Raw genomic sequence first — 26665 nt, 5'->3', positions numbered from 1 at the left:
TAAAAAGAACGATGAGCAACTTTTTAAACAGAGAGTGACTTGTGCAATGAGGTAGTGGTGGATCCACGTACGGTTACAACTTTTAAAAGATACTTGCATAAGTTCATGCATAGGAAAGGTTTGGAGGGATATGGGCCAATTGTAGACTGGTGGGACTAGTTTAGTTTGGGACCATGGTCAGTGTGGACTGGTTGGAACGAAGAGTCTATTTTCATGCTGTTTGACTCTATGACTATATTTCTATGCTGTAAAAGATAAATTAGTTAGTACGATGTACTGAAAGGATTATTTAAGATGGGCTAAATGTCCACTGCATTTGTATTTATCATGTGATCATGTGAAAAAGCAGCATGACAGTACAGCCCACTTGACATTCATGTGTACACCTAGGTATCCTGGTCCTGTATTGAATTATTCACTAAACTTAGCTACTGATCTTCTGGAATGTAATAAGAAATATATATTCAAATGAGTTGGGAAGAGGTGTACAATTTCTTTTGAACCATTTTAAACTAATTAAGGAAAAAGCTGGTAGCTGTAGAAACATCTAATTTTCTAACAGGTCTGTTGCTATGTAAATTTTTTAATGGAACTGGTGCCTTATAAGATACATTGCCTCAGTAAGCTTGTTAAATTTCCAGTAGACACTTGACACAAAAATGGAAAAAAGCAATACCTATGTTTGTGATCTGTCAATGTCTTGTAAAACTAACTAAATTGTAGCATGAAGTAAACATGAAATGTACTAAACAGGAGCAGGACTTATACAGTAAAAGGTAAGGTTATAGAATAGAGGGACCGAGAGGTTCAGGTACATAATTTGAAGTTTGAATCATATACTGTCAGTGTTAAACGGGCCTTTAGCACGCTTGCCTTCATCACTCAGTCCTTTGAGTATAGGAGTTGGAAGGTCATGTTGAGGTTGTACAGGACTTTGGTGAGGCGTCTCCTGGAATACTGCGTGCAGTTTTGGTCACCCAGTTATAGGAAGGCTATTATTAAGCTGAAGAAGGTTCAAAAGAGATTTACCAGGATGTTTTTGGGTATGGTAGGTTTGAGTTATAAAGAAAGGCGGGATAGACTGGGACTTTTTTCATTAGAGTGTAGGAGTTTGAGAGGTGACCTTATATAAGTTTATAAAATCATAAGGGGTATAGAGAAGGTTAATGTTAGTTGTCTTTTCCCGAGGGTGGAGGATTTCAAAATTAGGGGTCATATTTTTAAAGAGCAGATAGATTTAAAAAAGACATGAGGGACAAGTGCTTTACACAGGGGGTGGTTCGTGTATGGAATGAACTTCCTGAGGAAGTGGTGGACGTGGGCACAATTACAACGTTTAAAAGACATTTGGATAAGTGTAAGAATAGGAAAGGTTTGGAAGGATATGGGCCAGGAGCAGGCAGGTGGGACTAGTTTAGTTTGGGATTATGTTTGGCATGGACTGGTTGGACCGAAGAGTCTGTTTCCATTCTGTATGACTCTACGTTACTGAATTAACAACAGAATTTTCTGATGTTTCTATTTTTAAAAGTAGGCAAGTGTCTTCCAAAAGGAAGTTTTCTATGAACAGCTGCTTTTCTAGTGGTGAAGAGTCAGTATAAACATAAAACATAAATTAGTCTTACTTGACATATTGTGTTGTTTTAAGTATGTATGCTCAAGATGCTATCAATGGAATTTATTCCCTCATTTGTACAATGAACAATTGGCAGGCAAAGTTAACTTATTTTGAAAGAACCTGATATTAATGCACAAACAAAACTGCCTGTGCCAGCAAAATGCTTTTCTCTTCAAAGCAAATGAGTATAGCTACATAAAACATGCTTTGTTTTTGTATGGAATGCTGATTTCAAACCTTTACTGTATGGCAGTTTAATTTTGTTCATTTCCTTATTTGTGTATTTTAATCCTAAAACCAGTTATTTTTAAAGTATACGCAATAAAGTGATATTATTGTTATTTAGGACAATGTGATCACTTTAAATAAAAATTAATAAAGTAGAAGTCCTGTAACTTTTAATGCTACAGATCATTAAAACCTATTGTCACTGATGAAATAATTATCATACAGGAATATTCCTGAATTAAACAAAGAACAGCTTTAGTGGTCAGTTCTCTTCCTTGAACTTTTAACAGTAAACATTTATATAAAGCATGACTATTATTTTCTCATATACATTAAATCTTTTAAAAGTGATTTTTTTTTACTTCATTGAAGGCTGAACTAAGTTGGAGCTCAATCACTGGCAAAACACAACTATTTTTAAACACAGCAGAATCTTTATTTGATTTTAACAGAATTCAAGTGCTTGGGACATTTAATGTCCCCAGAAACATCACTGACCTCTATCTACACAACTGCCCTCTACAAAGTAATTTCATATTGTGAATGGATATTTATGAGGTTGGAGCTGAAAAACCCATTGCTACTATATTAACTGAGTCACAATGAACACTCCATATTCCCATTAGGACACCCTCCTGTTGTTTAACAAACTCTTGGGAGCTTAAACATGTAGGATTTTCAACTGAACAATGTCAAGTCATAGCTCAATGTCAGGTTCAATGCGACACTCCATGATTAAGGGTCAAATTGTCACCTCATCCGCAATCAATCAGTGAAAATGCAATCTGGCAAATAATCTAATGAAAACAATGAATCAAACTGAGTTTCACTAAAAAAATTATCATTAAGTAATTTTCTGCTCTATACAGTTATTATTGACTATAACTTGCATCAAAACTAAATACAGCATTTTAAGGAAGAATATTTTACATTTAAATGACCCTATATTGCTCTTAAGCTGCTACACACTCTGTGCTAAAAAATACATTCTGTACACTTCCAAAATTGGAAAACGGTTTGGATACTTTCACACTAAAATGAATGCCTCAAAATATGAAGTAACGTTCATATTTATCAGCAATTAACTGAAAATAACCTGTGCTTAGAGTGGTAGTGATTATGTCGCAATCATTTCTCTCCCAGTATTTTCATCAAAAATAAAAGTAAACTGTTAACAAAGTTCTTAGGTTATCCTTATAACAGATTTTATCTCTAATTTTCTTCTCCCCAGTTTGACCTTTGATGTTTAATATTTTGCTGCTACTAAATTGGTTATTCCCCTAATCAAATTCTGAAAAAATCTTCTTCCTGAGGGTCCAGAACCATGTCCAATCACGGAAGCCTCAGATTTAGTTGCATCTGTGAAAAAGAGAAGTTCCACTTCACGTCAAGAAATTTTACTTGTTTCCTTCTCTGTCTTGCATTTGAAACCCCGAATGATTGATCGTAAATTGTAGCATGGCAAAGGCTATGAATTCTGGGAGAACAATCCACTGCCCAATAACAATTCCAGAATAGCTGTAGAATTGATTTCTATAAACAATGTTAAAAATTGTCCACCTTGAATCACAAAAAAAACCCAGACTATTTAACCTGGTAAGATCCATCTTATTGGTCTTCAGTCAATCATAAAAGAAGTGATGCAAGAAATGTCAACAATGCCAATAAATGGCACCTACTCACCAGTTAATTATTTGATCAATGTTCAATTCAGTTTCCACCAGAACTACTCCACCTATCACAGCCTTCCTTGCTGTAGATGTGGACACACAAGAACATAGCTATCCTAAACATTAAGGGTGTTTCAATCATGTTTGGCACCAAAACCATAGATCAGTGTAAAAAAAAAATCCTTCGACAGCTGGATATAATCTGGCATACACCAGAATGGCTGTGGTTATTAATCTAATTAACAGAATTTCGGGGTTAAAAAGGCTGGAAATTTTAAGGGCAGTCTTTCTAGCTCAATTAACCTCATTGGCTTAATCAAAGATTGTCACTCTCCATAATGAAGGAATGCAATTGTTTATTGATGGGTTTTCAATAAGTTTACTGTATCTACTATCTAGAGATGCACTATAACAATTCACCTAAGAACAGGAATACAAAAGCAAAATGTTGCAAAGAAAATGGCATTCATATCAAAGTAATAAAGTCCAAAAACTTATGTTTATTCTTAAATGCAAACAATTTGATAACCTCTACACTCAGGACAGTGTCCACGTGAAAATAAGGTATGTGAGCAGAATTAAGCCATATGGCCCACTGAGTCTGTTCCATCATTTGATCACAGCTGATAAGTTTCTCAATCCTATTCTCCTGCCTTCTCCCCGTAGCCTTTGATCCTCTGACTAACCAAGAATCTATCTCTGACTTAAATAAATTCAACAACCTTCTGTGGCGATGAATTCCACAGATTTGCCACCCTCTGGCCGAAGAAATTCCTCCTCATTTCCATTCTAAAGGATTGACCCTTCACTGAGGCCGTGCCCTCAGGTGCTAGTCTCTCCTGATATTGAAAGCATCTTCTCCATGTGCATTCTATCCAGGCCTCACAGTATTCTGTAAGTTTCAATCAGATCCCATCTCATCCTTCTGAACTCCATCGAGCACAGTCCTCAATGACAATGCTCTTATTATGACAAGCCACATCTCTGTCCTTCTCTCAATGTGGATGTTCTTTTCACTTGTTATTTTACCATCTTCAACCCCATCCCTTTCCGTCACTTCTTTCTTTGTTCATCTCCATTAATCGAACTTCCTTCATTTTCATGAACAACTTACACAGCTAGCGATTTTGTAAAATGTTAGAAGTGCACCATTTGATCGAAAAGATTGGATTACAAACTTTACTAGACACGGTCAAGCTACATGAAAGCGTACACCATTTTTAAATCAAAACGAGCTGTCTTCACTTTGGTTTCCTTTAACACTACAACGAAAAAGTCAGGGAAGGGAAGGCCTTTAGATTTTGTTCAAACTCATCTAGTCAGTCAAATAATTGGATCTTCACATACTTCAACATCATATTGCCGTACCCAACAAATGTTTTCAACCATTATCATTCTTTGAGTAAAGGCATTTAGTGCTAGTATCTGTTTTGAATTTTGTGCTAAGTGTTTAAATTCACCCTTGTTATTTGGACACGCAAGGTGAGGTTTGGGGCCCAAAAATGACATACAGGGCATGCAATCACATTTCTGCCATGATTACCATCAAACACTAAATTGGTAAAGGTCAAACAAGGGAAATTATTTATCCATTTCTGAAACAGTCCTTAGTTGTTTGAGCAAACAAGTATAGGGTTTAAGCCTGCTTCTTTTCCTACTGCAACTTTGGTTTGTTTTGAGTTAATCAATGCCAGTTTCCAAGAAAACCAAAACTAAACATCATGGTGAGATTTTGTGAATATGCTTCAACAGTATTGATTCAGATTGCAGTGTCCATGCTGACTATGTATGTAGTAAATGTGGTCAGCTGCGCTCCTGATGTGCCGCATGGAGTTGTGGATGGACTCACTGTGGAGCATCGATGATGCTGAGAATGGTGTGGATAACATGTTTAACATGCTGATCACACAACCAGTAAGGGCTACATAGACAGAGAAGAGTTGAGTGACCACAGGCAAGATAAGTAAGTGTGGGCAGGCAGTGCAGGAAATCTGTGTGAGCATTCCCCTCTCAAACAGATACATCATTTTGGATACAGTTTGATGATGGTGGTGGTAGGGGGTGGGGTGTGTGTGTGTGTGTGTGTGTATGTGTGTGAGAATGGCCTCAGGGGAAAGCAACATCAGCAACAAGATTAGTGGCACCACAAATGGCACTGTTGTACAGCAGAGGGGGTCAAAGTGTGGGCGAACAGTGGTGTTAAGGGACTCCATAGTCAGGGGCACAGATAGCGTTTCTGTGACCACAAGCAAAACTCCAGGATGGTGTCTTGCCTCCTTGCTACCACAGTCAAAGATGTCTCTGAGCAGGCACAATATGTTCTGAAGGGGGGGGGGTGAGCAGCCAGAGGTTGTAATCCATATTGGTACAATCAACATAAGCAGAAAGAGACATACGGTCCTATAAAGGGAGTCAGGGAGTAAGGTAGGAAATTGAAAAATGGGACCTCTACAGTTGTAAATTGGAATTACTTCCTGTGTCACGTGCCACTGAGGTTAGGAATAGGAAGATAGTAAAGTTAAATATGTGGCTAAAGAGCTGGTGTAAGAGGGATGACTTCACATATGTGGATCATTGGGATATCTTCCTGGGCAAGTGGGACCCGTACAAGAAGGATGGGTTGTACCTAAACTGAAGGGCACCAATATCCTGGCAGGGAGGTTTGCTAGTGCCATCTGGGAGTGCTTAAACTAGTGTGGCAGGAGGGCATGAACTAATGCAGTCGATCAGGAAGTAAAATGACCCAAAAGGAGTCAAAGATTAGGACTAAGAAAGAACAGAGATGGGAGGTTATTGAACATGGCAGGACTAGCAGTCTTAAGTGCATTTGTTTCAATGCAAGGAGTGTGTCAGGTAAGCAGATGGACTTAGAGCGTAGCTTAATACATATAACTATCATGTTGTAGCCATTATAGAGATTTGGTTGAGAGAGGGACTGGTAGCTTAAGATTTAGAAGTTTCAGCTGAAATTGAGAGGGATGTAAAAGAGGAGTTGCATTACTGATGAGGGAGAATATCAGGTCGTGCCTCACAAACCTTATTGAATTCTTTGAAAAGGTGACGAAGGAGGTTGATGAGGGGAAAGCGGTAGATGTGGTATATATGGATTTTAGTAAGGCGTTTGATAAGGTTCCCCATGGTAGGCTACTGCAGAAAATACGGAGATATGGCATTGAGGGTGAGTTGGAGATTTGGATTAGGAATTGGCTGGATGGAAGAAGACAGAGGGTAGTAGTTGATGGCAAAGTTTCTTCATGGAGTGCCGTCACTAGCGGTGTTCCGCAAGGATCTGTTTTGGGACCATTGCTGTTTGTCATTTTTATAAATGACCTGGAAGAGGGGTTAGAAGGTTGGGTGAGCAAGTTTGCGGATGATACGAAAGTCGGAGGAGTTGTTGACAGTGAGGAAGGATGTGGCAGGTTACAGCAGGATATAGAGAAGCTGCAGAGCTGGGCAGAAAGGTGGCAAATGGAATTCAATGTAGCTAAATGTGAGGTGATTCACTTTGGGAAGAATAACAAAAAGATGGGGCACTGGGCTAATGGTCGGATACTTGGTAGTGTGGATGAGCAGAGGGATCTTGGTGTCCATGTACACAGATCTCTGAAAGTTGCCACCCAGGTAAATAGTGCGGTGAGGAAGGCATATGGCGTACTGGCTTTTATTGGTAGAGGAATTGAGTTCCGGAGTCCTGAGGTCATGATGCAGTTGTATAAAACTCTGGTGCGGCCGCATCTGGAATATTGTGTGCAGTTTTGGTCGCCATACTATAGGAAGGATGTGGAGGCACTGGAACGGGTGCAGAGGAGGTTTACCAGGATGTTGCCTGGTATGGAAGGAAGATCGTATGAGGATAGACTGAGACACTTGGGGCTGTTTTCATTAGAGAAAAGAAGGTTTAGGGGTGACTTGATTGAGGTGTACAAGATGATTAGGGGGTTAGATAGGGTTGACAGTGTGAATCTTTTCCCGCGTATGGAGTCGGGTATTACAAGGGGGCATAGCTTTAAATTAAGGGGGGGTAGATATAGGACTGAAGTTAGGGGTAGGTTCTTCACTCAGCGAGTCGTAAGTTCATGGAATGCCCTGCCAGCAGCAGTGGTGGACTCTCCCTCTTTATGGGCATTTAAGCGGGCATTGGATAGGTATATGGAGGATAGTGGGTTAGTATAGGTTAGGTGGGCTTGGATCGGCGCAACATCGAGGGCCAAAGGGCCTGTACTGCGCTGTATTCTTCTATGTTCTATGTTCTAATATCACAGCTGTACTGAGGGAGGACACCTTGGAAGGCTTATCCAGCCAGGTCATATGGATAAATCTCAGAAATAGGAAGGATGCAATGACTTTGATGGGATTGTATTACAGGTCTCCCAACAGGCAGGTGGTGATAGAGGAACAGATATGTGGACAAATTATGGAAAAATGTAAAAACAACAATATTGTTTGGATCGGGGCGGCACGGTAGCTCAGTGGTTAGCACTGCTGCCTCACAGCGCCTGGGACCCGGGTTCGATTCCAGCCTCGAGTGACTGTCTGTGTGGAGTTTGCACATTCTCCCCGTGTCTGCGTGGGTTTCCTCCAGGTGCTTCTGTTTCCTCCCACAGTCCAAGGTTGTGCTGATTAGGTGAATTGGCCATGCTAAATTGCCCGTAGTGTTAGGTGCACTAGTTAGGGGGAATGGGCCTGGGTGGGTTACTCTTCGGAGGGTCGGTGTGGACTAGTTGGGCCTAGGGCCTGTTTCCACACTGCTGGGAAACTAATCTAATAAACAGATTTGTTGTGTGTGCTTTTAACTTCCTCTATATTGACTGGGACTCACTTAGTATGAGGGGCTTGAATTTGGGGGTGGGGGTGGGTGGGATTTGTTAGGTGCGTCCAGGACAATGTTTTGAAACAATATGTAAATACTCCAACTAGGGAAGGGGACATACGTGACCTGGTATTGGGGAATAAGCCCAGCCAGATGATTGAAGTTCTCAGTGGGGGACCATTTCTGTAAATGAGGTGGAGGTGCTTGTGTTGGCTCACAGGATATTCTGTGCCTGTGCACCTCCCTCCACTTCACCTGATGAAGAAACAGTGCTCCTTGAGAGCTTGTGATTTTAATTAAACCTGTTGGACTATATCTGGTGTCTTATGACTTCTGACAGAATTCTATAAGTTTTAAGTTACTAATGGATAAGGATAAGAGTAGTCTCTGGTGAAAATATTAAGTTGAGGAAAGGCTAATTACTGCAATATTAGTCAGGAACTGGGAAATGTTGATTGGGGCAATTGTTTAAGGGTAAATCCAAGTCCGGTCAGTGGGAATCTTTCCAAGGCCAATTGATCAGAGCTCAGGACCAGTTTAGTCAAAAAGAAACAGGAAGCAGATGTAATGTTTAGGAAACTGAAGACAGGCAGGGCATTCGAAGAATAAAATGATGGCAGAAAAGAACTCAAACAAAGAATTGGGAGGGTTAAAAGGGGTCATAGCAAACAGGATTAAGGAAAATCCCAAGGCATTTTATACACAAGTAAGGAGCAAGAGGATACCAAGGAAAAATTTGGTCCACTCAAGGATGAAGGAAGGAATTTATACATGGAGCCCAAGGAAGCGAATGATGTCCTTAACAAATACTTTGCATGAGCATTCACAAAGGAGAAGGACATCATATGTTATGTAAATCTTACATTTTCTTTGGCTAAATCCAATTTGCGCTAAGTTTTTGAGAGGGCTATTTGCTTCGAGACTCAGTAGGTTTTAATACCTGTCTCTCCCGTTTTAGAAAGAAAACAGATCACAATAAGAAGTGCCAGATGGGAGCCTGATTTTTGCCTCTCCACAATTTATGTGGAGTGTATCTGATTTTGACCATCCCACGTGACTAACTGAATGTTTCCAAACCCTTAGAGACAGCTATTGGAGACTACTTATTGTGCTGAGACCTCCTGACAAGAATGCTATCCCCTCTGACAGACTGATGCAGCCTGAGGTCTGCTGACAACCATGATGAGCTTTCTGGTGTTATGTCTGCTCTAAGCAGCAAAGCAAGACATGGGGAATTTGAACCTGGTAGCTCTTGCTGAGGGGTTAAAGCACAGAGCAATGCAATGTAGGGATGCTAACAGCATCCAGAAAGCTCAGAGTCAGTGTGGTTTGACAGCAAGTGAAGAGCCTGGAGATGTAGTCTGGTCCAGTCCATGTTGGTCCAGTGTCCTTGCTGCAGTATTACAATAAGTTGCTGGTGCAGACCGAGAAGTAGCACTGAAGTGCAGAAGTGTCCCTTAAGCGGATTGAAGATATGCCAAGAAGGACCATACAGGTTGGAATATAATGGATGCAAATGTCCGTGGACGTGGGGTGAATGTGGCTGGTAGCAATGAAGCCTACCCTGAGATATTGATGTTAGGTGTCCAACATGGCGGGCCTTTGAAGCAAGTGGAGAGTTGAATTTGCCAGGTACCCGCTCTGATTTCCTTGTGGAGTTTGCTCATTGTTTCTTTGACATGTTTGGTAAGATAGGAAGCTGAATATTAATGAGATGAGTTGGGCCATTAACAAGGTGTTTAAGAAGCAATAATTCCCCTTAACTGGCAGTTTTCCACTGCGTAGCGAAAAATGTGCTGCACTATTTGTCACAAGCATAAAAGATCTAGCAAGGTGCTCCAGGTGTTGAGATAGGCCTTGCCAGAAGTCTGGCCAAAGCCCATATCACTCAGACCCCTAAAATTCCGTCTAAGGCTTCAGTTTCTTTATTGTTTAATTGCTCTGGATTCCTTGTTACCATGAAGTCTGTAGGCCAGTTTACTTACTTACATCTTAACAAATGTGCAACTGTTGAAGTGAAGAGATGGGGTTACAGGTCCAGTGAATTAAAAAGTGTAGGAATATAACTGTGCTATTGTTTACTGACAGGGATCCAAGGATACACAGAACAATCTAGTAGGGAATCAGACAATCTGCACATTGACCTCCACTCCTTGGCGCATTAAAGTGTTACTTTGATTGGCTTGCAAAATTCCAATGACAGATTTCTTAACTTTTCAGAAAACACATGCTAAAATATTAGAACTTTTTTTTGGTCAGGACTGCATAAGGACGTACTTGTCAGGTAGTGGGGAAACATCATATCAAACCTGTATTCCTGATTCCCATTCAAGTTTTTGAAGAGCAATTTAGCAGGATTTAGTACACTATTTAGGACCTCCACTTAAAACCAGAGGTGGGAATCAGCATCTTTAACAATGTGGTGATCTTGTGGTGAAAGGTGCAGAATAGATGCATCATATTTTGGGATTTAGATTTTAAAATAGAGACACAAGAGGATGTGGGTGAATTGAGTGAAGGTAATTTTTTTAAAGAAAAGGTTTTAAAATAATTTGGAAAAGTGACCGAAGCGCATCAATTCCAAGAAATCATGTGCCTGCAATAAAGAGCTTGGAGGAAGTACGGTTGTGGAAATCAATGAAATATTTATATTGCTGAGATCACAACAGCTCAGAATCTACTAGTTACGTTTTGACTTCAGAACAGAAGGTTCAAGGTTTCCATGTGGAAGAGTCAGAAGTTCAATTTAATAAGGAGGATAGTTTCTCCTAGCAGGAGAATCAAATGTAGCTGAAGTATTTTAATTTATGGAGAATATAAGCCAGAGAGCTTGGATGGAAATCTTCAAGTTGTTACAACTGAAAAAATCTTTGATATCAAATTTGTAAAAAGTTTATTTCAGCAGTCTTGGTCTCCAAGAGCAAGAGGAATAAAATGACAATGTTGAGGAGCAGGTTGAAACTTTGTTGTGCTGTTTGTGTGTCATACGTATAGCTTTTTAAAATTTCTTTTGTGTAATAAACTGAAGTTCTGTTATGATAGACTACTGGCCGTTTTGCGTGAATATTTTTTAGTGAATAGGAAACGGTGGCCAACTGCGAGAACCCAGAATATCTATCAAGTCAGGTTTTCTTCTGGAATCCGACTTTCCGAATTACCTTCAGCTGAGATCATAATGTTTCAACAAGATTCCCTGAGGCAGTTACTTTGGGAATCATTTTGACAAAAACGTTAGTGGAAATATTAGTTCAATTTTTTTTTGCAAGAACTGAATTATCAAAGAAAATACAATCAAAAGTTTATGTCACAGAAATTTAAAGAAATAATGAACAGTTGGGAATCAAACAATTTATGCCTTCAACTCATTATCCACAATCACAAGGAGCATTAGAAAGATAAAATCAAACTTTAAAGACAGTGATTACAGCCGATTGTCAGGATTATCCTAATGACTGGATTTGTTACTACTCGTTATTAAGGATTCCCCAAATGAGTCCACAGGATTCAGTCATTTTAAACTGCTAAATGGGCATGAGGTGAGAGGATATTTTAAGTTATCTTCATTTAAAAAAAATACATTTCTAATCTATGGGTCAAATTTCCCATGGTCACTTGAAGTGTTTTGTCATATGACATTCATGACACTCAGTTTGCCTTTGCTGGAGTGATTTTGCTCCATCAAGCTTCTCGTCTTCATTTCATTAATTATGCAACAGGATTCTTGGGTACTTTTCTTGGGGAATTACACAGCTCGAGAGATGGAAACACAGATCATAGGATCTTCTGGCTTTGATGCCTCTGGTACATATTTTAAACTGCACACCAATTTAAATGATCCAAGCCAGGAACAGGCACCCACACTGTGGTGCTCAACTGTTATTACCGAACACATAGCTTAGAGGAAAGGACAACTCACTCTCTGGTTCACAGACAGGGATCTGCAACCATTGGTGAACAGAGTGATGGGGTGAATGGAAGTCCTTTTTCCAGCAGGTATACAAATCAGAATAAGCTAGCGTGGACACAGATTGCAACCTGGTCTTGCGTGAGTAGGAACATCCAGCAATGTAGAAAGAAGGTCAATGATCTTCTGTAATCCTCAAAGCTAAGTGCCGCCATCTTCTTTCTGCTAATCTCACCTGACCCTAGTGAACTATTAAAAGTGAGGGTCACTGGACCTTATCAAATCAAAAAGCAATTCAGTGATATGAATTACATAATAAGAACTCCATACAGGAGAAAGTATTAGTGACTACGTCACGTTAGTATGTTAAAGCAATGCTATGACAGGGAGGATGATTCAGGAGGTAAATATGTTAGTGGCAGCAAAAGGACTTGGGAGCAAAATAAAAATATCAGCGCAACTTGAGAATGGATCAGAAAATCAAAATTCCAAAACCATTCCTCCAGAAATCACATTAGATAATGCAGAAATGCTTGAAAAATTCGATGGAATATGAAGCAATCACTAGAAAATTATAAATGTGACCTATGAAAATTATTAGTTTCAGAAATTGATTTGTGTAAATAGGCCAAGGAAAACATGTTTGGTCAGGCATAATGTTAACGTATGGCATGAATTATCCATAAAGCAAGCATTCTTATCAGCTCAGCCAAAGGAAGTTAGTCCAAGTGAAGGAAGAGATCAAGTTCATGAAGTAAAATGACATTATTTAATTGAATCACAATAGCTGGAGGTCATCAAATGTAATTCTACCAAAACCAGATGGGTCATAATGATTATGTTTGGATTATCACAAAGTCAATGCAGTGAAAAAAGGCAGATTCATATACAATTCCAAGATTAGATGACTGTATGACAGAATTAAACAAGCAAAGTTTGTTTCAAAAATTGATTCATTAAACAGTTCTTGGAAATTCCATTGACCAATACCACCAAAGAACGATCAGCTTTCGTAGCCCCAGGTGCATGTTACTAATGCAAAATCATATTGCTCGGAATGAAAATATTTAAAAGATTAAGCAAGAGGATCACTACATTGTAATGTATATACTGATGATGTGATTGTGTTCGGCCAAACCTGGGAGAAATAGTTTGACTGGTCATGAAGAGCCGATTTGGTTATAAACTTGGCATATTGTGTATTCTTCACAGCAAAAGCAACTTACTGGGGTGATGTTATGGAACCTAGCCAAGTAGCAATAAGAAAAGCAAAAACAAGGATAGCCAGGATTTTCAACATCTTCTCTCTTTCAAATCAAGAAATTTCGCCATATAAAAGCAAAAGTGAATTTCATCCAAAGTTGGTTCTGAATTTCAGCAATGTATTGGCTTCAATGAGAAGCTTTTTAAAGAAAGGCAAGGAATTTAAATTGTCAAAGTGCTTCTGACAGCTTGAATTATACTAAAAGTCATTTAAATTGGCTGTTGATGCCAGCATTATCCAGAACTTTTCTGAAAAACATAATTCTTGCCATTGAAGACGACATATCCAACATATATGTACAGACTGCTATTTATATGAACCATTTTCCTCTAACTTTCCTTGCAAGTTTCATGCCAAAAATCAGACATTTTTTTAAAAAAAGAGTTTAATACTGCTGCCAGAAAATTTGAAACTCATTCATGTAGCAGGAAGATATAGTACTGGAGCAGATGCTTCATCAAGAGCAAATACAAAGGAAAGTAAATGGTTGAGAACAAAATGGACTTGAGTAGAATATGATTTCTATGCATAGTCATGGTGTATTTGACGTAAATAGACTGTTACTTCTGTATATGTAAAACAGAACGAGTGAAAAAGACAGATTGTGACAAAAATTAAAATGCCCCTTAAAGCAACCTTTTCGGTAGAACAAAATGAATTGTGTTAAGAACAATGTATAACTTCAAGTTTAATGTATACCGTGTATTCTTTGTTCAGAAGGGGAATGTGGTTTTAGTTTCATTTTTGAGTTACTCTTGTTCGTTTGCTGCAGAGTGGTATGTAGGCCTGTTGGTTTACATTTTAATTTGCTTCCCAAACCTTGAAGTGAAAAATAGGAATGTTCATAGCTTAGTGAGGAAAAAGTAAGAAACATAGGAAGTATTTGTATGGGTGTGCAATAGAACTCCCCCTCCAACCCAGAGCGATCTCTCAACCTCAAGGTGATCCCCAAGGTGACACCTGGCATGGTTTGGAGCCAAGGCCCTGTGCAGACTGGATGCTGAGTGCGAGCGTGGTCTAGGTTGGAAGACCATTGTTTTGAACTTTTATTTCTGCAATGCTGGACTTCTTATTTCTCTATTTTCCAAGATCTTGTAACTGAAGAAGCAGTACCTACATACCTTTGTAGCTCAGTTGGTGCTGTAAGTGACGACTTATAAATTTGTCACTGTACTCATTGAGTAAATGACAATAAAGCCACTTCAATTCAATTCAAAAAACACAGCTAAGTTCCTTAGTAAAAAAGAAATCCTGTTCTCCTGCTAGAATCATTTTTTAGGGAACTCACATGTTTGAATTTGTATTAGAACATAAAATGTAGGAGCAGGATTAAGCAATTCAGCCCCTCAAGACTATTCAGCCATTCAGTACGATCATGGTTGGTCTCATTTTGGCTCAACTCCACTTTCCTGCTCACTCTCCATAATCTTTTAATCCATTTAAAAACCTGTACATCTCCTCCTTAAATTTACTCAATATCTCAGCATTAAACATAGTCTGGAATTTTACAGATTCTCATCATAAAAACCGAAAGAGCTGTGGATGCTTAAAATCAGAAATAAAAGCAGAAACTGCTGGAAAAATTCAGCAGATCTGGAGCATCTGTGGAGAAGAATCAGAATTAACGTTTTGGATCCAGTGACCCTTCCTCAGAACTGGACTGGAAATGTTAACGCTGATTTCTCTCCACAGGTGTTGCCAGACCTGTTGAGCTTTTCCACCAATGTGTTTTTTTTTTCTAATTTCTCATCATCTCTAATTTAAACCTGCCACCCCTTATCCTAAAGCTATGGCCTCCCATCCTAGATTGCCCCACATTAGGAAACAACCTACCTACGTCTATTTTGTCAATCCCCTTTAGCATTGTGTATACTTCAATTCCTTTCATTATCCTATACTTCAGAGAGTATTGGCCTAAACTGCTTAATCTCTCTTCATAAAACAAGCCCCTTATTTCTGGAACCAATGTTGTGAACTTCCTCTGAACTATGTCCAATGGAAGTGATCCCTCCTCAAGTAAGGGAACTAAAATTGTATGCAACATACCAGGTGTGGTCTCACTAAAACAACAATAAGTGAATGTCAGGGCCAGTATAATAAAGGAATGTAAATCAGCAAGGTAGGGTAACGGAAGTACAGTTAGCTTAAGTGAAGTTAACAGTAATATTTGATAAGCATAATTATTATATTTTCTTTCAGAAAAGAAAATTACTCAGGGGCTTAAAAGTCATAGCAGCAAAGCTCAGACCAGCAGCAAAGCTCTATGCTAGCTGGCAAATTACTGAAGCATCAGTTGTCCCTGGTGAACACATGTTCAGGAAGTGTGACCAGCTGCAGCTACTGGCAAATTGCAATTTGGAGCAAGAGCTGCAAGTAATTTCACGATGGAGGATCCATGATACTCAGAACATTGTAGATAGCACATTCAATGAGGTGGTTATGCCAATGATGCAGATGGAACAGACAGACAGAGGAGAGGAAGGAATGTAGTGTACGAGTGCCCTGTGGCCATCCCCCTTACTAACAGATGTACAGCTTTGGATACTGCTGGGGCAGATGACTGTGCAGTGGAGAACAGTGGCAGACAACTTCATGGCACCATGGTGGATCTGCTGCAAAAGAGAGGAGGAAGAACAATGGCAAGGCTATAGTGGTAGGGGTCCGTAATGGAAACATGCATTTTGTGGGTGCAAAAGAGACTCCAGGATGGTGTGTTTCCTTCCTGGTGCCCTGATCAGTGATGCCACCTAATGGCTGTAGAACATTCTGAAAGGGGGAAGGCAAACTGATAGAGTTTGTGGTATATATTAGTACTAATGACATGGGTAGGAAAGGGGAACCGGTTCTGAATGCAGAATTTAGGGAGATAGGAAATAGATTAAAGAATAGGACTCAAAATGTAGTCATCTCTGGATTACTTTAGGTGCCATGTACAAGTGAGTATAGGGATAGCAGGTTAGGCCAAATAAATGCATGACTGGAAGAGATGGTGCAGGAGGGAGGACTTCAGATTTTTAGGACATTGGAACTGTTTTTAGGGGCAGTGGGACCTACACAAGGCAGACCGTTTGCACTTGAACTGGAATGGGATTAGCATCCTTGAGGGGAGATTTGTCAGTGCTGTAAGGGAGGGTTTAAATAAACTTAGCAGGAGGGGGGTGGGGTTCTGGAGAGAATGTTCAGCACGGAAAGATGAATGGACAAAATTAGAAGTGACAGCAAGCGGGTCAGAAAGACATTGACGTTATAGGCAGTTTGAGGCACAAGAGAGTTTGGAATGGTTGGATGGTATTTATTTTAATGCTAAACAATAAAGATAAAGTTGCCATAACCATTAGACAGAGAGACAAGCAGTGGCAGTTCTACCTGAGGCAACTGTCAAGGTTGAGAAAGTGAGACCTTCATAGTAAAGTCTAATAAGCATGCTGTTTCAGTAACACAGTCCCACTTATATAAATACAATTAATAAGAAAACAATAAATTAAAACTTAATTTCTCCAAGTAAGCACAGTCTACATCTTTTCCACGTTATCTTCAACCTTCCTTCTGCTGATCGCACATCACAAGCACTTGTCTTCCATTGATTCTTCAGTGAGGATTTTGAGCTGGAAATACTGTGGTACCTTTAATGGGTCTTTTTAGAGAGCTTACCAATTTTGTGTGAAAGCCAGATTTGTCTCTCAGATAGCGGACTTGCTTTCGCTGCATCTTAGGTTTGGCTCTCCCTTCAGAGCTACATGTTGCTGGCAATTTGCACATTAGCTAGAGCAAATTCAGATGCCTCATACTTTTTCAGCAAACCCTGGCACTACACATGATACATACAATGTGTAATGGAGTAAAGCAGTACAAAGTAACACATTTGGCACTTTGCCAAATTTGGAATAATCAAGTTATATTAAAATAATTAATTTCAAATATTTGCTGTATTTTAGAGGAAAAATGTACTCATAGTATATTAGGAGACACAAATACCCAATTTGTTACCCTGCGGTCACTTACAACCTTTGCTGGCTATTGTCTCCCCCCTCTTCTATTGTTCTGAGGAAATATGGGATATAGGTAAAACAGCTATTTTTATGTTAGCACAGTTGGGACGCATCATTCAATACAAAATTCCACCAATCCACCAATTCCATATTCTTTTTATGAACCAACAAAAGTTTAAAGCCTTCAAGGTCTCTCCATTTCAAGGACAAGAGAAAAGCACGATTGTGCAGGCAACTCAGAAACGTGAGGAAGGATCTTGCGATGTCAGAATTTCAGCCTTCTTTGGCCCATTTAACAGTCTGCCAGAATTGCAGGCATCACTAAGAGGTTTGGACGTAGTGATATCATGTCATTTGTCGTAAATTATCCTACTTTCACAACAACTGTCCGAAAGCAATGCATACCTACATAAGTGGGTGCAGACAAGAACCCAATTCCTGTTGAATGAGTGTGCCCTGGAACTGAAAAGGCTCATCAGGCAAGACATGGCATATTCATGAAGTGCAGACTTTATTCAATGAAGACTTGAACAGTCAAATTACTAGTTTGAAAAAGGTATAGTGCCCTCAAAATTCTGAATATCTGCTATCAGGATTACATAACCCAGTCAGGGAACCAACTCATTGTCTGGTCCATACTAAGCAAAACTTTTTATTATACATGCCTGAAAAAGACATCAGGAGGCATTTCTGAATTAAAGCGGTGTTTTGAAAATTGAACTCCTGACTATACACTCAGGGTTAAAGCAAATACATACATAATTCCTATATTTGTAATTAACTAAACACAGACAGTTTGAAAAGGGATGTGTTTGTTAGCATTTTGCTTTCAATCTGACTGTGACAATGATTTTTGCAATGTTTAAATGCTCTTGTTGCTTAAGATTATTAACTCATGAAGAAACAGTAAAATAGATGCCGTTGCATTTCAGCATCTTTTAAACACTTGCAATTCTGGGATTTGACAGGATTCACTACATTCTCATAGAAATGAAGTTCCACATCCGAATGCCTCCCTTGAAATACTTCAGCTATAAATGGTACAGACCATTTTTAAGAATTGAACTATTTAGTGCATAACATTAATCCTTGATATCATTCCACCTATATCAATCAATAATTATGTGGATACTGGAAATATTGACAAATTTTAAAGTCACTACTGCAGTCTATTTCCAATATGTTATAAGGATTAATAACAAGTACACTGGTCATTAAAAGCAATTTGAAGTACAGTAAGTGGAACCACTCTTAAGAACAGATTATATTGCTGAGATTCCATTTTCTAAAATGAAATTTACTTACCAAGAGTCAGTGATTTATGTGTGGAACAGAACATAATGGCAACTGTGTCTGCAGCTGTGAAACCTGATTTTTTTCTGAAAGAGAAAGAGAAATTGAATATATGTTTAAATTAATTCTTACGGCAAGTTTTCATTTAAATATTTGCAATTGATACATATTGTAACTACCAAATTATATTTGAAAAATACAGGTAAAGTAAAATATACTGATGTGTCAATACAAAAGTACAATTACTCACCTTGTAGAAATGATAAAAGTTAAAAACATGAAACTCAGCTGAAGGAAAAATACTGAAAGAAAAATGAAAATAATATTTAATAAACCTCAACAGCACAGAAATATTTTCAAAGTGAATGCAGATTGCAATATAATTGGAACAAATCTTGAACAACTATGTAGATACATTCATCTTAAATGAAATTTAAGTTTAACATTTCCTGTATAGTAAGCTTTTAATTGTTACATTATTCAACTGTCAAATATAAAGTTTCAAGATGTACAATGATATTAAAATTTCAAGCTATCCATTGCTCTTTGCATTTTTATTACTGCAGTTGAGTACTTTGTTCCAATATTAAAAAGAATTATAATGCCCCACTTCATATTTTCTGAAATGTCTATAATATTTAAATGTGATATAAGAATAAAACTAGTTTAGTGACAAATTAACCAGTCCCATCATGTGGTACAAAGAAAGAAACTATATCTGGCATTCAACAGGATGTTGGCCATCTTGAACTTTCAATTATTTTTCTTAAAAAGGCAACTTGGAGCTTTTGAAATAATTGATAGAAGTTATCGCTAGATAAACTAATAGATTATCTGTATGAAATTATATACATGAAATATTTATGAAAAATGGGAGTTATAATGGTGGTATTAGTTTCAGACTAGGTGTATCGTGATATCTGTAACTCTCATTCACAACTTAAGTCTATTTAAAACAAAACTAAAATCTCATATTGAAAGAAAAAAAAATTGGAATAAATGAACTATTTGAAAGAATAAGAAACTTCCCAATAAAGAATAATTTCCAGGTCGAATCCCTTGAATGTGCTATTAGCTGATTTCAGAAGAGAAAACTTTAAATATTTAAGAGTCCCTGGACTAGGACAGAAAAAAAGTCAAGTCATTCCTGGCTCTTCAGTGACATCAGCTAAAACTACAGAATTATAAACAATGTCAACCCTGATTGATTTGTGCTCTGTATCTCCATGGCTGGACAGTTCCTGATGGTTTCAGATTAATCCTAACGCAAAGAACTTGTTTTAGGTTACCAGTTTGAGTTCATAATAATATGAAATAACAGGCTGTCAACATGAGCATAGGTACTGAAGGGCTGTAATAATTTATGAAACTATCCCAACATAATCAATTACCCTCCCAGAGAGGGAAGAATTCAAATATTCATGAGTAGACAAATGCATGGTATGTGCAGTATAATATGGACAAATAGGAGGTTATCCACTTTGGTGGTTAAAAAAAACAACCAGGAAGGCAGATTACTATCTCAACAGTGATAAATAGGGAAAGCGGGGGTCAGATAGTGAAGAAGGCACATGTTATGTTGGCTTTCATAGCAAGACAAATTCAAAAAGTCTGGCTTCAATTTTACAAAGTCTTGGTGAGAACACATTTAGTGTATTGTGCGCAGTTTTATCCCCCTAATCTGAGGAAGGATGTTCTAGCTATGGAGGTGCACGACAGAGGTTTAGTAAACTGTCTTCTGGGATGGCAGGACTGACGTATGAGGAGAGGCTATGAACAGTACGGATCGGTTAGGAATATATTCATTGCAGTTTACAAGAATGAGGGGGCGGGGGGGGGGGGGGGGGGGGGGGGGAGGGGCGATCTCACAGAAACTTATAAAAAATTCTAATAGGACTAGACAGGGTAAAAAGCCGGAAGGATGTTCCAATGACTGGGGAGCCCAGAACCATGAAGTCACAACTTAGCGATATGGGTGAGATCATTTAGGACTGAGATGAGGAAAGATTTCTTCACGCAGAGAATAGTGAGCCTGTGGTATTCTCTGACACAGAAAATGGTTGAGTCCAAAACATTTAAGGTGTTTTTTTTGGAAGTAATTAGCTAAAGGAGTCAAATGGTATGGAAAAAAAAAACCAGAACAGAGTACAGAGCAGAATGAACAGTCACAATTGTATTGAATGATGGAGCAGGCTCGAAGGGCCAGGTAGCATACATCAGGGTTCCCGATTTCATTGTTGCTATGTGATTGAAACAAAATAAGTCAGCCAAATCTATATTTTCTTCTTCACTACTAGTAAAGATTATTATAGTTTACTTGCCTGTGGTTAGCTCATCAAATATATTTACACACAGGAAAGAAACTTGGCATCAATAATTGGTGACTCAATGAAAATAAATGCAACCTTTTTTTATGTTTTGTCTGCAGTTTTAAATGGTATGACCAGCACATGTGCTCGAAGAAAGTAGTCAAGGGAAAAAAAAGGTGTTGCAAATATTTCACTGGCTTACCACCAGATAAATCACAGATTTCATCAGACCTGCTGCAGAATCTTGTCCTGACATAGCTGTCAGTGACATACTTGACAGCAACAAAAAAATTATCATAAAGTCCAACCAAGCAACACTTACTTAAAAGAACAATTATTATTAGACTAAAGGTATCTAGGTCAATCTTTGGACTGGAGAAAGTATCACAAAATGTTGAATATATGATCATAAGGAGCACACAACTGCTGATAACTCCAAATGGGGGCTTTTTCCTTTCAAGCCAATCCTTGCTGTATCTTCGCAAAATCTGTAGGGAGAAAGAGCATTATAAGTTTGTTTTGTGGAGGGTTAAGTCAAGTTGGGCATCACAAAATAAATTTGACAGCACAGTGGCATTATACAGGAATGGAATTATTCAGTTGGTGTCCCCAAAGGATTTCAAAGCTTTTTAATTGCATAGCTGTTCTTCTGAGGAATTTAACATTTTTAAAATTAGGGCAACATGAAGTCGGCCTCAACTGTGATCTTGGGTTCATGTCGCGCTACATGTAATCCTATTACACTGTTCTGTATTCTGGAAAGTCTTCCTTACTGTCCTGTTTTAACACCATCAATTTGATAACTTGCTATGATCTCTCTACTTTAATTAGTTTGTACAATTTTGGGTTACTTGTTACCTTGGTTAAACCCTTGGCATGCGACCCTTGCACCTATCATGTTATTCCAGCCAAAAAGCATGGTGCTGGAAAAGCATAGCAGGTCAGGCAGCATCCGAGGAGCAGGAGAGTTGACGTTTCGGACATAAGTCCTCCTGCTCCTCGGATGCTGCTTGACCGGGTGTGCTTTTTCAGTGCCACACCTTTTGACTCTGATCTCCAGCATCTGCAGTCCTCACTTTCTCCAAGTTATTCCAGCTGTTTGGTTTGTCTCCAGCATCACCTTGTTTTTAAATTTCTGTAATTATCTCTCTGCCTCAATTAATTGGATTATGGGTCACCCCATTCCTTACTACTCAGCTGTTGATACTTTACTCACACCATCTGACACTTTTCATCACCTGCAGAGAATTATTATGCGACATTCACTCACCATTTGTATGGTCTTTTGATCTCTCTGCCTATAAATTCTATGCCTGTATGCTTCACTTCACCATCTAATGAAGAGGCATTGCTCTAAAAGCTTGTAATGTGAAATAAACCTGTTGGACTATAATGTGGCGTTGTATGACATCTGACTTTGTTCAGGGAGAAAGAGAGGACTGCAAATGATGGAAATCACAGTCCAACCATGTGGTGCTGGAAAAGCACAGCCGGTCAGGCAACATCCGAGGAGCAGGAAAATCGACACTTCAAGCATAAGCACTTCATCAGGAATATGGAGGGGGCAGTGCCCAACGAGGTTGAGAGGTACATGGGAGGAGGGTGGCACTAGGGGGACAAGCTAGCCAGAAATATGATAAGTAGATGAAGGTGGGGTGGGGGTGGGGTAATGGTGATAGGTCAGAGTGGAGGGTGGAGGTGGGTGGGAAGGAAGATGGACAGGTAGGACAGTCCAAGAGGGTGGTGCTGAGTTGGAGGGTTGGATCTGGGATTAGGTGGGGTGAGGGGAGATGAGGAAACTGGTGAAATCGACATTGATCCTGTGTGGTTGAAGGGTCCCAAGGCAGAAGATGAGGCATTCTTCCTTCAGGCTGCGGATGGCTAGAATTTGGTGGTGGAGAAGGCCCAGGACTTGCATGTCTTTGGTGGAGCGGGACAGGGAGTTGAAGTGTTCGGCCACAGAGCAATGGGGTTGTTTAGTGCATGTGTCCCAGAGATATTCACTGAAACATTCTGCAAATTGGTGTCCTGTCTCCCCAATGTACAGGAGACCACATTGAGAGCTTTTCCACTCCAGTGCAACACTGGCACCTCCCCATCATGGAACAGTAGAGACTAGAGGACTGGCAAGCTTTGGAGCACACCTCTTCAGTACAATGGCTAAATATTGTCAGGGCCCATATCTTTTACAATGTCCAGGGCCTCCAATCATTTTTTGATATCATATGGAGTGAACTGATTGGCTGAAGAGTGGTATCTGTAATGGAGGAGGCCGAGATGGATCATCCACTTGGCATTTCTGGCCAAGGACTGTTGTGAATACTTCAGCTTCATGTTTTGGGCTCTTCGATCATTGAAAATTGGAATATTTGAGGGGTCTCCTCCTCCAGTGACTTGTTTAATTATCCATCACATTCATGACTGGATGTGACAGGGTGGCATGCTGGCTCAGTGGTTAGCACTGTTGCCTCACAGCAGCAAGGACCTGGGTTTGATTCACCCTTGGGCAACTGTGTGGAGTTTGCACATTCTCCCCGTGTCTGCGTGGGTTTTCTCCAGGTGCTCTGGTTTTCTCACACAGTCCAAAGATGTGCAAGCTAGGTGGATTAGGGTCACAGAAATAGAGTAGGGGGTTGGGCCCGGGCGAGATGTTCTTTGGAGAGTTGGTGTGGACTTTATAGGCTGAATGGTCTGTTTCTACATTGTAGGGATACTGTGACTGCAGAGCTTAGATCTGATCTGTTGGCTGTGGGATTGCTTAGATCTGTCTAGCACTTGCTGCTTATGGTATTTGGTATGCAAGTGGTCTTGTCTGGTAGGTTCACCAGGTTGACACCTCATTTTCAGGTAGGACTGGTGCTGCTGCTGACATGCCCTCCTGCATCTCCCTTGAATCAGGGTTGATCCCCTGGCTTGATAGTGGTAATAGCTGAATGGGAGATATGCCAGTCCATGAAGTTGCAGGTTGTGCTGGAGTACAGTTCTGTCATTGTTAATAGCCCACAGCACCTCATGAACGCCCAGTCTGGAGTTGCTGGATCTGTATGAAGATGTGTCCCATTCAGTACGATAGTAGTACCATGCAACGGAATGTTCTCAACCTGAAATTGGGACTTCATCTCCACAAGACTGTGCGGTGGTCATTCTTAGCAATACTGTAGTGGACAAATGGATTCGCAGCTAACAGACTGGAATGCAAGAGGTCAAATATATTTTTCCCTCATCACTTGCTGCAGACCCACTCTAACAGCTATGTCATCTAGGACCCAATCAGCTCAATCAATAATGTTGCTGCCAAGACACTCTTGGTGGTGAAATATTAAAATCCCCCCAACAAAGTACATTTTGCAAACTTGCCACCCTCAGGAATTAGGTGGGGTGAGGGAAGATGAGGAAACTGGTGAAATTGACATTGATCCTGTGTGGTTGGAGGGTCCCAAGGCAGAAGATGAGACGTTCTTCCTCCAGGCCTCGGGTGGCTAGAATTTGGTGGTGGAGAAGGCCCAGGACGTGTACCTCCTTGGCGGAGTGGCAGGGGAAGTTGAAGTGTTTGACCACAGAACAATGGGGTTGTTTAGTGCATGTGTCCCAGAGATATTCACTGAAACATTCCACAAGTTGGTGTCCTGTCTCCACCCACACAAAGTACATTTTGCAAATTTGCCACCGTCAGGAATTCTTCCAACTGTTATTCAACATGGAGAAGATATTCATCTGTCAAAGGAGAATGATATGTGGTAATCAGGAGTTTCCTGACCATGTTTAAGATCTCTGGAGTCAAATCTTAAGCAATCTGAGGGCAATTCTCTCCTGAGTGAGTACCACTGTGCACCACCTCTGCTGTGTCTGCCCTGCCGGTGAGACAGGACAAATCCAGGGTTGGCGATGGTGACATCTGGGACATTGTCAAGTCTGTAAGTATGACAATATCAGGCTGGTACTAGACTGATCTGTACGACATCTCTCCCAATTTTGGCACTAGCCATTATGCTAATAAGGAGGACTTTGCAGAGTCAACAGGGTTATTTCTGCCGTTGTTAATTCCAGTATCTCGGTCAATGCTGGGTGTTCAGTCTGGGGTTTCTGTTGAGACTTTGTAGCGATGTACAGAGTATCAGTCATGCTCATAGAGTAGTGCATATTTACATACAGGTAAGTGTTGCCATGTGATATCATGTTATAGAAAAATGCGCAATACAAGTAATTGGGCTTATGGTTAAAACCGGGGTTAGGGACTCCACTTTAGTGAACCTGTCCATTCCTGGTCAGTTACAGAAAAGGCAAGTTGTTACAAGCGAAATTTCCCAATGTATTGTATTCCTGACTCTGGAGTTTATCTCTGACATTAAACTTTGTGAAACTTCTGGGAGTTTTTTTTTGGCAAGAGTAAAATCTCTTTTTTGAGGGATTGGCTAAAGAGCTGAGAATGCTTTGAACAGCTGGAGCTTTTGATGGGTCTCACGTTTCAGAGAGAATGAGGGGTCCAGACTCTCTCATTCTTCCCTGCTCCCCACCCCCCCCCTCCCCCACCGTTTTCAAATGGAGACTGGGTGAACTTGGATCAGGCATAACCTGGGGATGGATGGGGTGGGGAGAGATCAGAGTCATGAGTGGTCCATCCTTAGCTTCACAACTCTCCCCTTCCACACACATACACCCTACGTGTGTGAAGCTTCAGGTAGCTAGCAACTAAGCCTCTGCTTAATGAAAGGCCCTGCTTACTGTCCAACACTTGCTGGCTGTCACCGTATTTGCACGTTTCCTCGCTCCCTCTCGCGCTCTTTTCCCAGTCCTCAGACCCCAACCACCCCCCAACTCCGTGCATGATTCCAGTAAGCATTCCAGCAAAATATTCTAACGTTCGCTTTCCTTACCTTAGGTGCAGATAGAAGCAAAAAACAAACACACAGACAACAGCCTGTTGCAATAGATGTGCCAGCAGAATAAATCACAGCTGGCTGGTAATACAGGGAAGGGATCGCATAACAGTGAATGGGAGTTCACTTTATAAAAAAAATCCACAATTCACAAATCATGTTTATGAAGCGCATGTTATAGGAGAACTACCTGTACTGGAAGCTACTTAATAGATATGGTCCTATTCTTTGCAAATTGAAAGAACACGTAAACATACTGCACATGTTTCAACTCAGAATAAGTGACAGCTATTTGCTGGCTTATTTATCAGGGTAACACAATGACCAGTCAGAGTCAACCAGTCTGACTTAAAATTTAAGCAAAACGTGGGTGCATTCTCCATGACAGTACCTCCACCAATCAGAGCTCATTGCTAACCAATCAACACTTTCCTCTCAGAGTCTAAATGCTGTTTTCCCTTTTCTTGGTATTTCTTGTGAATTGTTCGAATGAGTGCAAGATGAAAAACCTTTTTTTCCAGCACTTTACTACCTCTTCACTACCAAATGAGTGTAACCTAAAGTTTATAACAGGTAATAAGGTATGTATAATTCAAGTGTATATTCCGACTGCATTAAAGAACAGTGTGCTGTTAAATTGGTGCCATTTGTTGTCTGATCTCCTTCAGTATCTCTAGATAAAAAATATTCAGCATAGGGTTTC

The 26665-nt window shown here is 39.8% G+C and overlaps 1 protein-coding gene across 3 annotated transcripts in view; it reads right to left on the bottom strand.

The window, feature by feature from the left end:
• Positions 1 to 26665, bottom strand: part of slc10a7 (solute carrier family 10 member 7) — a 274370-nt gene that overhangs the window by 34085 nt on the left and 213620 nt on the right. For all 3 annotated transcript variants that reach the window (XM_043699319.2, XM_043699311.2, XM_087975565.1), the window contains 3 exons: positions 21408 to 21573; positions 19027 to 19078; positions 18789 to 18862 (listed from right to left, as the gene is read on the bottom strand). In XM_043699319.2, the coding sequence (XP_043555254.1) occupies positions 18789 to 18862; positions 19027 to 19078; positions 21408 to 21573 (292 nt within the window). The remainder of the gene's footprint in view (positions 1 to 18788; positions 18863 to 19026; positions 19079 to 21407; positions 21574 to 26665) is intronic.

The sequence above is a fragment of the Chiloscyllium plagiosum genome, unplaced genomic scaffold, assembly GCF_037043375.1.
Source record: "Chiloscyllium plagiosum isolate Xiang-an unplaced genomic scaffold, Cpla_swu_hap1 HiC_scaffold_1, whole genome shotgun sequence".
NCBI classification, from domain to species: Eukaryota; Metazoa; Chordata; class Chondrichthyes; order Orectolobiformes; family Hemiscylliidae; genus Chiloscyllium; species Chiloscyllium plagiosum.
Note: the sequence above shows the minus strand (reverse complement) of the source record. Positions and strands in the feature narration are given on the sequence as shown.